Genomic DNA, 15674 nt, shown 5'->3' with positions numbered 1-15674 from the left:
AAAACCAGAGAAAGAGGGACAGAGAGAACAAGAGTGGATGACTTGATTCATGTTTTACCCAAGTTCGAACTTGACTAATTGCCTGAAATGTAGCGAGTTGGCTTTTTTTTTCTGCATTAGCTTGCTCAAAACCGGAAGGTTGCGACCTGAGACTTGCAGTAGACTTGCACTTAATGATGACAAATTGTTGAGGCAGAAGCCAACTTTCAACTTTTTGAAAATGGCAAATCAGTCACGTGTTTTGGTCGTTATTGACGTGACATTGATTTCTTCGAGCCAACGTACTTTTAGATGTTTTAAATGATTGAAATGACCTTCAGTGTGGTGCAAGGTCTCGTATGGCAATAATGGCGACATCTATCGGCCTTGGTGTGTAACTCCTCACAGTGTTCCTGAAAAAAAAAATCTTGTCGTGAAAGACTTTTTTTTTTTCAGTGCAGCATTTCAAAGTTTATTTTCTGTCACAACGTTGTGGTAATGCAAAATCTGTACAAATACGTCATGTTACATTCAGACCATTTCATACATCATTGTTCATTTGATTCCTATGTTGGAGCCCTCCAGCCAAACAGTAGCCGCAGAGTTTAAATAGAAGCATGCTTCAAGATCAGTATTTACACGGGTCCACTTAAGTATGGCTTATATCAAAAATAAAATCTCTGTCTGTACGAAACTTGCATATCATACAATTCATGTCAATCAAAGAAGTAAATCTGAAAGTGATTGAATTGGATTCTTTTTTTTTTTTTTTTTCCACATGAAGCAAAGCTGCACAAACATTAGGATAGAAGTCCAAAAACTATCTTTTTACACCTCTCATTGTCAGGGAAACATAAATTAAGTATTTTGGGATCAAATATATTTCTGTGAGAGCGACGCGTGTGCAGCTCAGTCTTTTCAGGCATCGTTGTTGTTACAGTGCGTCGGACTGGGCGTGTACACGGGGATAGTGACGTCACTGCAGACCTCCTGGACCCTCACGGGCCTCGTGGGCGTGATCATGACATAGTCGTACTCCCTGTCCAGCACCTTCTCATACACGCTCTGGAGGCCCACAGTTTTGGGGATGTGCGCTTGGTAGTAGTTGTCCCTGCGGTGGGGGTCCCGAGGCAAAGAGGCCGTTTTGGAGTGGCTGCCGAAGGAGGAGACGGTCGGGGCCGGGGAGGGGGCCGCATTGGCTCTCGCCGCTGAGGGGCTCCAACAGCGATCCGAATGACCCAGAACCTTACACTCGCTGGTGCAAGCCCACAATGCTTCAGGAAAAAAAAAAAAAGAGGAGGGGAGTTAGATTCGAACGCAAATTGTGATGATGAAGTCAGACAAAAGTGAATGAAGCACAAAATGTTTTCATCAGGCCCCCCCCCTCGGGGGGTGAGCCGTGAAAATTAATTGTGGAGAATTCATTCTTTGCTTAATTATGCTCATGAACGCGAACGGCCATCGGGGTTGATGAGCCGCGTCGAGCGAATGTCGCGTGTTTGCCGTGTTTCGATGCGATGCTGACGTTCGTGTGTTTGCGTTCATGTTATGCAGCTGAGACAGATTCCGAGGGGGGACGACGAAAGGGGACCTTGAACCTTCTCCCTCTGTTTCTTACCATTTGGGCCACCCATCGGGGGGACAGATGCGCTATCTTTCTTCAAGCCGGTGTCTCCGCTCACATCGCTGTCGCTGTCATTGAAGTCGCTGTCCCCCTTGCCGCTGTCTTTGCCGCTGAAGGCGGGATCCCTGGCGGAGATGGTGGTGTAAGAGTTGCCCTTCCAGATGGTGATCGGCCTCACGGCCTCCTTTCCGTTCCCGTAGCCGGGCAGTGTTGAATATCCCTGCAAAAGAAATCGAAAGGAAAGTTCAGTTTGGCCAATCGTGATCGACCGACACCCGAGTCACAAAAGGCGCACTCACCTCATGTTTATTCCCCCTCGGTTTGCCGTTTGTCTCCGAGTCGTAAACGCAGGGGACCTCGCTGCCGTCCTCCGAGGCCGAGCACATGTCGCCGCCCCCGGCGTGCGCCTGGCTGCTGTACGAGTGTCCCTCAAAGCCCACCGCCCCCGCCGCCGCGTGGGGATGAGGCACGGGCAGAAGCGGGTTTGCGGCCACGTGGTTCCTGCCCCGCTCCGGCGTGCCTTTCTCCCCGTAAGAGTCGTCGCTGTCCTCTCCGCTCTTGTCCCCTCGGTGGCGGTTGCAGGTGGTGGCGATGAGGATGATGGCCAGCAGCAGGAGGGTGCAGCTCCCCGCCAAGACGACGATGATGACCACCGACAGGTCCCACTGCGCGGACACGACGCCCCCGCCGCCCGCCTGGTACACGGTGCGGTCGCTCGGCGGGGAGCCGGCGATGATGAGGAAGTGCAGCGTGGCGGTGGAGGTGAGCGCCGGCCTGCCGTTGTCGCTCACCGTCACCGTCACGCTCAAGGTGTCGTCCACGTCGTGGCTGAGCACCCGGTTCAGGTAGACGTCCCCCGTGACTTTGTTGACGGAAAAAACGGAGGCTTCACTGGCGGCAAGCCGGAAGGAAAGCTCGGAGTTGACGCCCTCGTCCGCATCCCGCGCCTCCACCCGCGTGACGACGTAGCCGCTCGGCGCGTCCCGGGGCAGGAGGACCTCGGCCGAGCCGTTGTGGAGCGCCGGGTGGGTGATGGCCGGCGCGTTGTCATTCTGGTCCACGACCCGCAGGAAAACGTTGGCGCTTCCGGAGAGGGGCGGGGAGGCGCCGTCGCTGGCTGTGATTCGGAGCTCCAGTTGCTTCATCACCTCATAGTTGAAGCTCCGCAGCGCGTAAAGAGAGCCGCTGGCGGGGTCCAGCGACACGAATGTGGAAATGGGGGAGCCCATGAAGTAAGTGTCCGCCAGTTTGTAGGTGACCTTCCCGTTCGGCCCCAAGTCCAGGTCCCGCGCCACCACCGTGGTGACGTACGCACCGGGCGCATTGTTCTCCACCACCGCCACCTCGTACACGGGCTTGCTGAACACCGGCGCGTTGTCGTTCTCGTCCGTCAGCCGGATGGTGTATTGAGTGATGGTCCTGAAGGGAGGAGAGCCCAAATCCTCGGCCACCACCGTCAGGTTATACTCGGGGATTTTCTCCCGGTCCAACGGACTGGTGCTGACGATCATGAAGCTGTCTTCATACGCCTGCTGCAGTCTGAAGTGATCGTGTCCGTAGAGGGTGCAGTGCACTTGGCCGTTGGCTCCGGAATCTCTGTCCGAGGTACTGACCAGAGCCACAAAACTCTCCTTGGCCGCCGCCTCGGTGATGTAAGCGATGCCCGCGGTGATGGACGTCATGGGCGTGATGGAGATCTCTGGCGCATTGTCGTTCACGTCTTGCACCTGGACGACAATTTTGCATATGGCCGGGCTGGGGTTCGGACCCAAGTCGGTGGCCTGGACGTCAAACTCGTACGTGTTCTTGCTCTCAAAGTCGATGGGGCTTTCCAGGGTGAGCCTGCCGCTTTTTCTGTCCACTTTGAAGAGCTGGCGGATCTCGAAGGGCACCTGGTTCCCGAAGCCGTACACCACCTCGCCGTTCAGCCCTTCGTCCGGGTCCTCCGCATTCAGGTCCAGCAGCAGGGTGCCCACCGGGGAATCTTCCGGCAAGTCCACGGAGAAACTGTTGCGGTCAAAAACGGGGCTATTGTCGTTATAGTCTTTCACCTTGATGTTGACGCGCGTGGTTCCCGAGCGGGACGGGTTGCCGCCGTCCATCGCGACCAATTCGAGCGCGTAAGACGCCTGAGTCTCCCGGTCCAACTCTTTCATGAGCACCAGCTCTGCATATTTAACCCCATCGGCCCTGCTCAGCACGTCGATGGAAAAGTGGCTGTTCACCGAGATCTGGTAGCTTTGAATGTAGTTGGCCCCGACGTCCTCGTCCACGGCAAAGTCCAGCGGGATGCGCGTCCCCACGGCGGTGTTTTCCGAGATGTCCGTGGTGGACTCCTTGCGAGGGAACGCCGGGGAGTTGTCGTTGATGTCCTTGACCTCCAGCTCGACGTGAATGAGCTTGAACTGCTCCTTGGAGAAACTTACCACGTCGAAAGAGATGAGGCACTGCAGGGCGTGTTTGCAGATGCGCTCCCTGTCGATCCTCTCCCCGATGCTCAGCTGCCCGTCGCTCTCCCTCAGACGGATGAAAGAGGAGTTGAACTGTTTCATCATCCGGAAACTGGAGCGGGAGCCCGCGGAAGAATACGCCGAGGCGGAGATGTCCTTGGCCAAGTTACCGATCACTGTGCCCGGGGCGTCTTCCTCGAAGGTCTGGTACTTCACCGTCTTTGCCTTTGCGACGGCTGCCAGGCTTGTCAAAGAGACCAACAACAACAGCCACCTTGTTTCCCTCATTTTTTTTTGTTTGTTAGTTTTGTTTTTTTTTGCACCAAAACCCAAAGTCAGCAATATCTCGGGGTCCAATTAGTCTTGAAAATTCAACCCCCCGCCAAAAAAAAAACCCGTAATACACCTTCACACTTCAAATCAGAGTAATAAATGTCCCATGTGTCTGTGCGTACTGGATGCGCTCCTCTCTCTCTCTCCACCGTAGGCGTGCAGCTCTCAGCGCAAAGCGAGCCGCAGTCTCTGCAAATGGGTTTATACGGACAGGCATGCAAATGAGCCTCACTGTGGCCAATCCGGGCTACGAAAGGGAGGAGGGGAATGGAGGAGGTGGGGGGGGGGCAAGAGAGAGGGATGGGGGAGGAGGGGTAACTCCTGAAAGACCTCTAAACCCTATAAGAGATTCCTCGACTGTCGAAAAGCTTGGCATCCGCTACGTGGGCTCAATTCACGACGTGATTTAGTGTGCGCTATAGTTTCCATTGCTTGTTTGTGTCGCCCGGGCTTGTTAAATGAGTCTGGGGTGCAGAGAGGCGCGGTGTCCCCCGGAGCTAGAGGACAAAACATTTGAATCAGGAGGATGCCATCCATCCGTAGATTTATGTTTTGACATTGTTGCATCCCGCGCACGTGTCTCCAACTGGGCAGTGGCACCCTTCTGAAGTGGGAAGATAAGAGGGCAGTTCTTTCGGTGCGTCGTCCGAAATGCATTCTTGATGGGTGCTTTTGACGCAAAAACTGGGGGAAAACAAATATCCGTGGGAATGTGCTGTAAGTGTTGGCACTATCATCCTTTTATTGCTCCTTTTATTCCGATTAATAAATTCCATAAATGCGCTCGCTCCGCCGTCTATTATCCGCCAGCCACCACCGCACCCCCGGTGTGTTGTAATCCAGTAATTGTTTGCCTATCAGCTCCATTCTGAAGCAAAAAAAAGAACAGGTACTTAAACGTTGATCTAGTTCTAATTTAAGATCAGATCACAAGATATCTCGCGTGCCAGAGAGTGGATTTTTTTTTTTTATTTTAATTAAAGCCCCTGTAAAATGTGACTCTACTTGGCCTCGCCTGCAGGAACACGTTTTGTGGGAGCACACATGCGCGCGCACGGCCACAGCCTTTCGCAAACGCGTTACAAATGGGATTTGGCCGTCAACGCGGAGATTTCAATAGTGAGATTATATCAAAGGCACATGAAGCCCTCGTTAGTCGTCGGGCTATAATGGCACGGCGGGGGCTCCCTTTGCAGCCGTCCACTTCGCCATTGTGGCCCCTGAGCCGGTCTGTGGGGACCCTAAGCCGCGCTGCCTCCGCGCAGACCTTCGCCTAACAGCGGCATAATGAGGCAAAGCCACATGCAACCTTTGTCCCCCCTTCCCCTCCGTCCCCACAGCCTCAGACACGACTTCTTTCATTACAGCGAGATGGCAGATGAATTGCTCTGGACGCGAGGCTCCCACCTATTAAAATATATTTATAGAGCGCATGGGGCCCCGTCACGGCTCTTTAGGAGATTTTCTCATTCTCTCTGTCCACCCCCCCCCCGCCCTTTCCTCGCCCTCCACCTCCTCCTTCGCTTCTCTCCCTCCTCCCATCTCACGCACACAAACCCTCTTATGCGGGAGCAACACTTGCCCTGCGGTAGAAGTTAATATCACTTGGCGTGTTCTATAAAGAACCCATCTGCCACACAAAGTCAAATAGGAGACACCTGAATGGACATCAACGTCTCGCGTGGTCTTCCACCTGCAACGCTTTCTGTACACGACACATGCGCTTAAGTCTCAGACCGTCGTTAAGATAAGATAAACTAACAAAACCTTTATTAGTCTTGCAATGGAGAAATTCCCTGCATACACTTTGTTGTTTGAAGAAGTTGTCGATGAAAGAGGAGAGGATCAAAGTGTCCTTTTACCATTGGATCAGAGATGTCATGCTGAAATGTGCACACGTCTGCTACAATCTAAGTTTTGAAAGCAAACACAAAGCTGTAGCGTCCATTGGCGAAAAGATCACCTCTCCTGTCCCACGTAATCCGCTTCAATTCCAAGATGCGACTCCCAATTCCACATACGCATCGGCGCTCTGCGCTGACGCTCCTTTCTTCTCATCGTCGGCTCCTCAAGCCTTGCATCCATCCATCCATCCATCCATCCATCCATCCATCCATCCATCCATCCATCCATCCACCCATTACATTGCGGGAATATGTTGGCTGTTTCTGCCGATTGAAAAGCAGTAAAGGAGTGTGACTCCTTTTCCCGCGCTGCCCGCTCAGTGATCCGAGGAGCTTCCATATTCGAGGCTCCGCTGTGTGTGTTTGCCTTTTTAGCGTGAAAATAACTGCTGTCAAAGGCCATTTTAAAAAAATGACACTCGATCTTGCTCGGTACTCTTTATTGTGAGTGAAAGTTGGACAAAACCAGAGCATCAACAATTTTTAAAAATGGTTACGAGTCACCAGGGTAGACTGACAGTTTTTCTCAAGAGCTTGATGAGTCCCACCGCGTTGCTCTCACATCAGTTTAGCATTTCACATGCTTCCTCTCACTTCTTTTTGTATGCAAGGTGGCGCACATGGAAGCCCGCGCATTCCAACTCTCACACTCAGCAGAGAGCCAAGGAGCAATCAGATGCAAATTAGCACCATGTTGCATCGGGGATTATACTCAGTGCATGTGCGGGTGCATGTGCATCCCTAAAAAAAAAAATTAAAAAAAAAGAAGAGGCAAAAAGGGAAAAGGGGGATGGGGTGGGCAGTCATTTGAAGGACACCCATCTTGGAAAGAAAGCCCAGTCACGTGATGGCCGTGTCGCTCTGGCCCGTCTGCACGCGAGTTGCACAATAGTAGAATTAGAAAAGAGTCTCCAAATCCCATCCATTCTTCACGGGACGTATTAGCATTTCTTTAACATAAATAAATACATCTTTTGAGAATCCCCCTCCATTCCTCATCTCTCTCCTTTCGCCACCATTGTGCTCCCATTTGCTCGAGTGATTGGAGGGTATTTTGGGGGTACGAGGCTGCTCGGTCGACCCCTGCTTCTTGTCGGGGGCTTAACTCTTTGAGATGGAAATGGGCGATTTGGCCTCTTTTGTCCACCGCATAAGCAGTGCGAGGAGCGATTGAGTGGATGGGGGCGGGGGGGGGGTGGGGGGGGGGTTGAGACGGCAATGAGCTTACGGGAGGGTGAAATCATCGATCACGACTCCTCACGCACCCCCACTTTCGACTAACCTTTGCTTAACTCGCGTGCCATCACAAGCAGCTCACTCCTAATTGGTTCCCGGCACTAATTATCCAATTATCGCCTCTCCGCCACGGAGAACCGCACTCCGCGGCTTGTGTGTGAGTGGCGGGGCTTTAACGGGCTCATCCTCAAGTAGAGATGAAAATGATTAGTAGTGAATGCGGCACTAAGTGTCGCTGACCTGAACAGAAAGAAGTCTCTAAAGAGAGGAAAACACTTCACTTAGCGGGACAGAAGCGCCCGCGATGGTCTTAAACTCTTAAGGAAATTGAAAAACGTGATGAAGTGGTGTGCGGATCAATCGGAGGTTTGTGCGCGCCGTGTGTGTGCGTGTGTGTATATGTGTGTGTGTTTCCTGTAGTTGTGGTTGAATGGCTACGGACGTGACATCATAAACATTTGCGGGGACGTAACCAAATTGACAGCAGGGTCTTTGTAATGGCAATCAAGAGGTGGCAAAAATGCACTCACCGTTACATCCGCGCTAAATCAAACAACATTTCAGAAACAGAACATCATAGCAACTATCAAACATTATACTAATTTAATGGCTGGGGCTGCTTTGCTCCTTCAGGACTTAGATGACTTGTTGCGATTGGCGGAAGGATGAATGTTGCTTTTTACCAGAGAATCCTGCAGGCAAATATTCAGGCAATCATTTTTGAGGTATGATTTTTATGTGTATGGGGAAAACAATTTGAACGATCGCCTCAATACTTAAAGGATTTTACTGATGGCCAGGGTGTTGGTCGTGATGTGACATTAAGCTGTTCCAAGCACCAAAGTAGAGGAAGACGTTAGGCTTAAAAAAAATCCAACAATGGTACTGATTTACACCAGAGGTATTCATGTGTATGACGAAGGGACAGCAGTGGCTGCGCCCTGCGCCTGGCTGGTGACCAAACCGGGATGTAGCCCGCCTAGCTTCAGCTCAACTTGAACTTGCAAAAATGGATGGATTGCTTCTTATAGGGTCTGCAATAACGTTACGCTCCCTAAATTTTTGTCATGTCCCGTATTCGACAGCAGGTGGCAGGCACTCACTCTGCCACCTGCACACCTGTTGTGCATTTGTTTGTGATTACACCTGCTATATGTAGGCGCTCCGGCTGTCAACTCATTGCCGGAGTATTGCTTGCCGTGCCACTGCTATTGCCCATGCTCGTATTTCGTATCTCGCACTCTATTGCTATTCGCGACCATTTCGCCATCCCAGTGGGATCCTCTTTAACGCGTAGTTATTCGAAGTAAATTGTCTTATCTTTTCCTTGCCGTTTTTTGCAAGCGCTTTCTTTTCCTCACGTTACATTAATTCCTGGTTCTCGTTTTGACCAGCGTTTTGTGTTTTCCTTTTGACGGTGTTTTTTCGTTTGTAATAAATATTATTTGATAGACAAGACCTTGTTCAGTGCCTGCTATTTCGGGGATCCACCTATTCTTGTTCGCTCCGTTGCGTACGAAGCAGCTCTCTCCTTCTGCCTAGTACGCAACGTGACAATTTTCATAGCCATCCACGCGTAATGAACGCATCACGGGTCGTTCGGAAGCCTGCTGTGATTAGAGCAGCGGTTTGGTTTGGCACCGGAATGCCGCCATCTTGGTAATGTCCAGTTTACTCAAACATTTATTCTCCTTTTGATTCTTGGTTAACTCCTGCTCCTATCCATCACCTTGTAGCCCATCTGTCGCTGATGGCCGCAACGCTTTGAATGCATTCCTCTCGATTAACAAAACGGTTAACACCTCATGAATACAGCGCTTTTACACCCATGCGCAGATTGAGGGGAAACTTTAGGGCCGCTGCTGTAACTCGTGTAAAGAAATCTGTCGGCGGACACTCCCTCTTCCCTTCCACTTCATTGCCGGTATTGTGCGCGGGAGCGCGCAATCTGTGCGGCCGTCTCCGCCCGGCCCCGCCAGCTTTCTAATGACTTTCCGATGGTGATTTAAAGGCTGGCACGGCCTCGTCCCGGCGCATCTCTCCCCAAAAAAAAAAAACTCCCCCTGCCTCCCCTTGTGCCCTTTCAGTGCTTTTGAATCTGTTGTCCTTTGGTTTGGGGCTGCCCCCCCCCCTCACTGGTATTCTGAAGGAGGTCAGGAGAAGACCGTAAAGATTCCCACATCAGGCTGAAATAAAGTCTTCGTGTCGGTGTTCCATGCGTCCAACTTTCCCCTTCCCAAGTCAGCATGCTCGTTTCAGGATAAACCAGAGCAATGATACTTTTTAGGAAAATGAGGGAGACTTTGGGGGCTGAGTGTGTGCGTTGCTTTTGCACCTAATGGTTGCAGGGAGCCAGATTGTGTTTGGCATTTGGAGGAACAGATGGGGGTGTGAGGTGAGGGGGGGGGGGGCTTGACTTAAGAAGAGCATTAAGGGAGGGGTGTCAGACGTTTGGATATCACTCATGTGAAGTTATGTGTCCAATTCTTGCCTTTGCACTCCTTGGTGGACGTTAAAAAAAAATACATATCGACACACCGATGGGGCGAAGGAGTCAATCAATAGCGGGCATTACATTTAGAAGAGAGGTGTGGGAGTCATTTGTGTTTTGGCTGATCTGCGTCAGTCTAATGTTTTATTTGTGAGAATGTGTGTGGGTCTATTCATTTCATGCCGGATTTATTATTCATTACAGCCCATGTGCATTACAGATACTATACTATTCTGGGTTTATTGCACCCGTTGCGTCCACAGCTGAAAGAAAGAAGTAATGGATCAATCTTTCATTTCTGAACAAAATAATGTTGCAATTTTGCCTGTTAATGAGGTATTTGAGACCAATATTATATTCATCATTCATTTTCTGCGCCATTTAAGGAAGAGGGCAGTCTGCTTTGTTGCAGAAAATGCATTCTTTAGACTGCGGTTGGCCCTGCCTTGAACGTATTTTCTGTGGGAATAACTGTCTTTGCTTTCAGTGAATTTAAAAAAAAAAAAAGAAAAAAAAGAAAAGAAGAATCACAAAGAACTCATTTAAGAAAACGGAAGATCTGTGTTCACCAGAAGAATTTTACAGGACAATATCACCTCAAATAGGGACCCGTTCATTCAGTTACTCAACTGCAGCTGTTACTCGCGTTCCATTTTACATTGTGAGTGCACAATGTACAAAAGTAAAAAAAAAAAAAAAAGATTGCCCTAAAATGGGACCACCTTGTTGAGGAGAAACAAGCGGTCTCCCACGAATTCCGACAATACATCCAGCTTCATGAGTTGTATTTTTAAACATTTGTTCTCATTTGTTTCTGTCTAAATATGTCTTTATGTGTTGATATGTTACGGCTCCGAGGACCCGGGTGCTGGGACGAGAGAGAAGAACAGATTACGGTGACGCCGAGATGTTTATTAACACAAACTTAAGAGGTGCTGGAGGGAATGCGTTCTTGTCAGGGAGGGAATCCAAGCGCTGTGTTCAGGTTGGCAGGAAGACGCGGTTCAAGGCGGGCTGGTGGGGGAGTGAAGACAGGAAGTTGGCTGGAGATGAAAAATGCAGACAGGAGGGATTAGAATCAAGAATTCAAACAAAGTATTCATTAAGTGGCTGGAAAAGCAAACTTGCTATTTGTTGACGATCGGGCTGCCGGGTGCCGTCCAAGAGGAGCAAGAAGGGAAGCCGACGAATAGGTGACGAGGTGCAACTGGTGAGTGACTTCAGCACACTGATGTCAGAATGCACACGCACACACACACACACACACACACACACACACACAGGGAAGGAGACAAAGCTCAGGTTGTAGATACAGTCGAACTCTGCACCCCCCCCCCCACCAAAGAAAGGTTGGAAACCACTTGAAACTCTAGACAACCATTTACACTCACATTCATTCCTTTAGTCAAGTTCCAGTCCTCAATTGTGGGAGTGATCCAGTGTCATGGTCTGTTTGTGGCCAACAGGTGGCACTGTAGGGCTCCGCCTGCAGCTGCACACCTGTTGGTCATTGTGTCCCGTTGGTCATTGTGTCATTAGTTGTCTGTTTTCAAAGGACTCCCGGCACGACCACTCAGTGTCGGGTCATTGTTTGTTTGTTGCTGTCGTATTTGTTCCTGTCATGTTTTGGTCATGTTTCTGTTATTGATAGTTTTTTTGCTTCAGTCATGGTTTCGGTTTGCTACTTTGGATTCTTTTTGTTTTCAGGACTTTGTTTGTTTAGGATTTCGTTTTCTCTGTGTTTTTATCGATACAACTTGTCAAGTACAACTTGCTCCTCCTTCCTGCCTGCTTATTGAGGTCCTCCACCACCACGCATCGTGACACCCGAGGCTTCTGAGAAAACCCAGGGCAATACTTGAGTACAAAATCTGGAAAACCATTGCAAAATAGATTTGGAATGCTCACAAATTTGGGTCACGGTATTAAAATAAAAAAATGTTAGCAAGCGGGGACTTTAAAAACGATAAAAATCCTCATGTGACCCGATACTTTGCTACCCGGACTCATAAGAAATGATGTGTTTTAATGACACATCTGATCAGTACACCCCCAAAAAAACAAAAAAGTTTGGGGCAGATGTCTTTACTGCTTAATGATTCTAGTCACGGTTAGAATCTTATTGAGCGCTTTAACGTTAAACAATAACCCACTAACCTACTTTAAAGAGTGTATGAGTCACATGAGACAATCGCGGAGCGCCTCGGCTGCCAAGGTGGAGATACTTCCCAAACTATTTGAGAAGAAGAAATCCCACTCTCACTTACTTTGTAAATCCTCTCTCTTATCTGCCTTCCCACTCCTCTCCCATCTTACCTTTTCCCATATCTCTCCTTCCCTACCCCCCCCCTGCTCTTTTACAGTCCCCGCAGTGCTATTTAGAGCATGGCGCACCGCCATATTAATGTGACTAAAAAGGCTCGCGCAGGTAACACAAGTCCAGCTGGCCGTTTCCTGCCTCTCGCGGTACTCGAGCCAGCGTTTATGGATTCACCCCTCCACATGCAACCCTTACTCATTCTCTTTGAACGTCCCAGCCCGCGCCTGGTATAATACAATGCAAAATACGAGGGGGCACCCCGCGTTGCTTTCTCCTGAAGCGCGCAGGCCCCTCGCATGCATAAACAGGCTGCGGAGCACACTGCGAGCTCTGTGCATCCTCGCCGTGCGTGCCAGCGGGACTTTCAAGGGAGCGCGTCGGATTCCCTTGGGAACAAACAGCCACTGAAGACGAAGAACTAGGCTGCGTTCAACAAATATGACTCGCACCACACAAAAATGAAATTGAACAAAAAAAAAAAAAAACCCAAAACAATCACCATGCTCACTTGACTTGATCAATATTTCAGCAGCAGCTCATTCTGCTTTGTTCGTTCAGGCCACGAAATGGCTAACGAGGTGCTTCTGTGAAGACAATGTGCCCACAGAGGGAAGGTGACGAGACGGCAAAGCATCTCGAACGATCTGCGGCATCAGTGCCCCCCCCCCCCAAAGGAGGCTGTGGAGAACCGCTTGATACTCTTCTGAGCGACACTTAGGAATGAGGACGCCTGCCTCCAGAGAGCGCGGATGCGTCCCCCGCTCTGATGTGGTATGTCAAAGTCCTCATGGATCATGCTCACACTTTAGAATCATTATTTACAATCCTTTTTGGTTTTTAATAGAAAAACAGTAAGTGATTACTCCCACAGAACATAAACAGGTATACAAAGATGGAGTCTGTCTCGCCTTTCAGTGTTTCTGGGAAGATTTTGTACAAACACGGTGGCGTGTTTCCCTGTCCTCGCCGCAGCGCAGTGCATGACAAAATGTTTTGTCTGCCTAACAATGGGCATTGTGCTTCTTTCTAGCTTGTTCGATGCATTCGGTGTGGGGCTATTGTTATTTTTTCTACTTTGATATCCAATGCCAGAGTCTGCTGACAAAAATAGAGGCCTTGTGTCAGGTTACCTTATATTCCAAGATGGATGGCCACATGCGGCGTCCTGCGTCCTGGTTTTTATTTGAAACAGTCTTATATGTTTGTTTACTTTTGTGTGTTATTTTTTTAATCCTATAGCTAAACATACTGCCCACCTTTCTGAAACCGAGCAGTATCGTTGATGTGAAGTCAGAATTCCAAAAGTCTTGTTCGACCGCACTGGTGTGCCTAATATTTTGGCTTGTGAGCTCCTCCAAGGCATCCTCACGTGAGGGAAAGTCCCCCTCCTGTTCGAGTCCTCACAGCCCCTCGACACAAAGCCCAACACAGTCTGTAAAACTACAACCTCATGTCATCAAAGCCTTCCCTGCGGTGGCGTTCTTCCTGATTGCTCCCCTCATCTAAGCGCCCTATTTCTCGAGCGCTGCCATCTTTGTTTTCTGCACTTGTAGTAGCGTTGCGGAAAGGGAAAAAGCCTGCTTTTGCCTCATCAGTTTGTGTGTCGCTGAGAAAGAGAGCGAGAGAGTTAAAAAAAAAAAAGAGAGTGAAACTTTTAAAATTCGGGGCTTTGTTGCTGCCAGAGAACAGAAAGCTGACAAAGTTCTATAGAGGCAACCATGAAAAGTTCTGCCTCATTAGATGGAATCGCTGTTCTCTATTCAGGGGTCTCGGTGGGGCTAACAAACGCAAAGAGTTGGCCAAATATGGTTTGTTCCGCCAGAGTTTGGGTCTTTTTTTTCTGACTACGGTGGTTGGCTGACATCCAGGGGGCGAGGCCGAGCGTTCAAAATCTAGATTTTATTTTAGCTAAGAGAAATAATGAACTCCTGCCACTCTTTAGTTTGTCCTGAAATTAGCTCATATGGTTGGTTATATCATTTGCACAGTCTAGAAATGTTTTTAGATATGAGCAGCAGATGGTGGCAGTGACTTCACCCTAATTCACAACAAAGCAGCAGTTTGGTACATAGTGAAATATTAAATACATATTAAAAGCTTTAAGTTTGTTGCCACTCCCAGTTGACATTTACTGTCAAACTAAACACAATACAAAGAACTTTAGGTTGTATATTGAAACAAAGCGTAAGGCTAACTCACAATACAAAGATGCTATTCACAGGCTAATCAATAGCACTGGTGTGACGGTTTTATAAGAGCGAAACCGACAATATAACAATTCTCATAGGCATGCATTCTTTATCCTCCGCAAAAAAAAAGTAATATTGCAGCTTACGGAGCTTGGATGAATGTTGTATACTGCCCCCTGGCGGCCAAGGTGTGCACACCAAAAAGAGCTCAAGGGCTCGAATCGAGTCATGTTATTTTAAGTCAGAATGACTTGAGATATGTGTGTTTTGAGTTATGAGCATGGTCACGGAATGAGATCATAAGCACAAGTGCACAACTATAATATATTCTCTGTGCATACATGTTCCGAGATTGTTGTTGTATTAAGCATTTAGTGTATTCTTAAAATAGGCGTGGGATTTCCAGAAGGTAGCGGCATTGAAATTTCATAAAAACCCACCGACTTTATGTACACATCTCAGAGTGTGGGTGCGAAAAAAAAGAAAAAACCACCGACTTTATGTACACATCTCAGAGTGTGGGTGTGGAAAAAAAAGAACAAAAAAGAGGGGATTAGGAAACTATCTTCAAAGTGTGACTTTCATGTGTGTGTGTCCCAGATCGTACTTGATATCCTTCTGATTGCACAAAGAAGGCGAGTGAGGCTGTGGCGCTCTGGGCTGAGATAATGGGAGAATTCATACTGTGTCATTATTTTCATTTCTGTCGCTATTATTCATTACTGGCGCTATTTCATCATTGATAAGGCGGTGGGGCTCGTTCTCGATTTAGGCTCATTAGGGATCCTAATGAGAATGTTCGACATGCTATTAGAGGTGTTTAAGCAGCCTCGTGTCTCGAGATGAGCTCGGCTATTTGTTGGGCAGATGGACGCGGCTTCGGGGGCGCCCGCCCTCACCTCTGACCTGCCACAGATGTCGCAAACTCGGGCAGGGCGAAGCGGCGGAAAATCACTAACACACCGGAACCGACTCGGTCAATACGCGGGACAATTAGGCTCATTTGAGCGCCACTTCTGGCTGCGCTTTTGCCTGAAAGGGGCCAGGGGATGAAAGTGGCGGCGCCCTTTTCTGTAAAGCCTGCTTGACCGATGTCTCTGCCCTGAATGGGGATCTGGTGGTCATACATAAATTAAGAGGTTAAGCGA

At 49.0% G+C, this 15674-nt stretch overlaps 1 protein-coding gene across 1 annotated transcript; it reads right to left on the bottom strand.

Moving 5' to 3' along the window:
* Nucleotides 1-433: 433 nt before the first annotated feature.
* On the bottom strand, nucleotides 434-4438 carry LOC109520458 (protocadherin-8). Its single transcript, XM_019877693.1, has 3 exons — nucleotides 1903-4438; nucleotides 1598-1823; nucleotides 434-1253 (listed from the first exon to the last, which is right to left on the bottom strand). Exons 1-3 carry the CDS (start codon nucleotides 4339-4341, stop codon nucleotides 898-900), a joined length of 3021 nt encoding a protein of 1006 aa, XP_019733252.1. The 5' UTR covers nucleotides 4342-4438; the 3' UTR covers nucleotides 434-897.
* Nucleotides 4439-15674: the final 11236 nt, after the last annotated feature.

This window comes from Hippocampus comes, unplaced genomic scaffold (assembly GCF_001891065.2).
Source record: "Hippocampus comes isolate QL1 unplaced genomic scaffold, H_comes_QL1_v1.1 scaffold317, whole genome shotgun sequence".
Taxonomy (NCBI): domain Eukaryota; kingdom Metazoa; phylum Chordata; class Actinopteri; order Syngnathiformes; family Syngnathidae; genus Hippocampus; species Hippocampus comes.
This window is presented reverse-complemented; position numbering and strand designations above follow the sequence as displayed.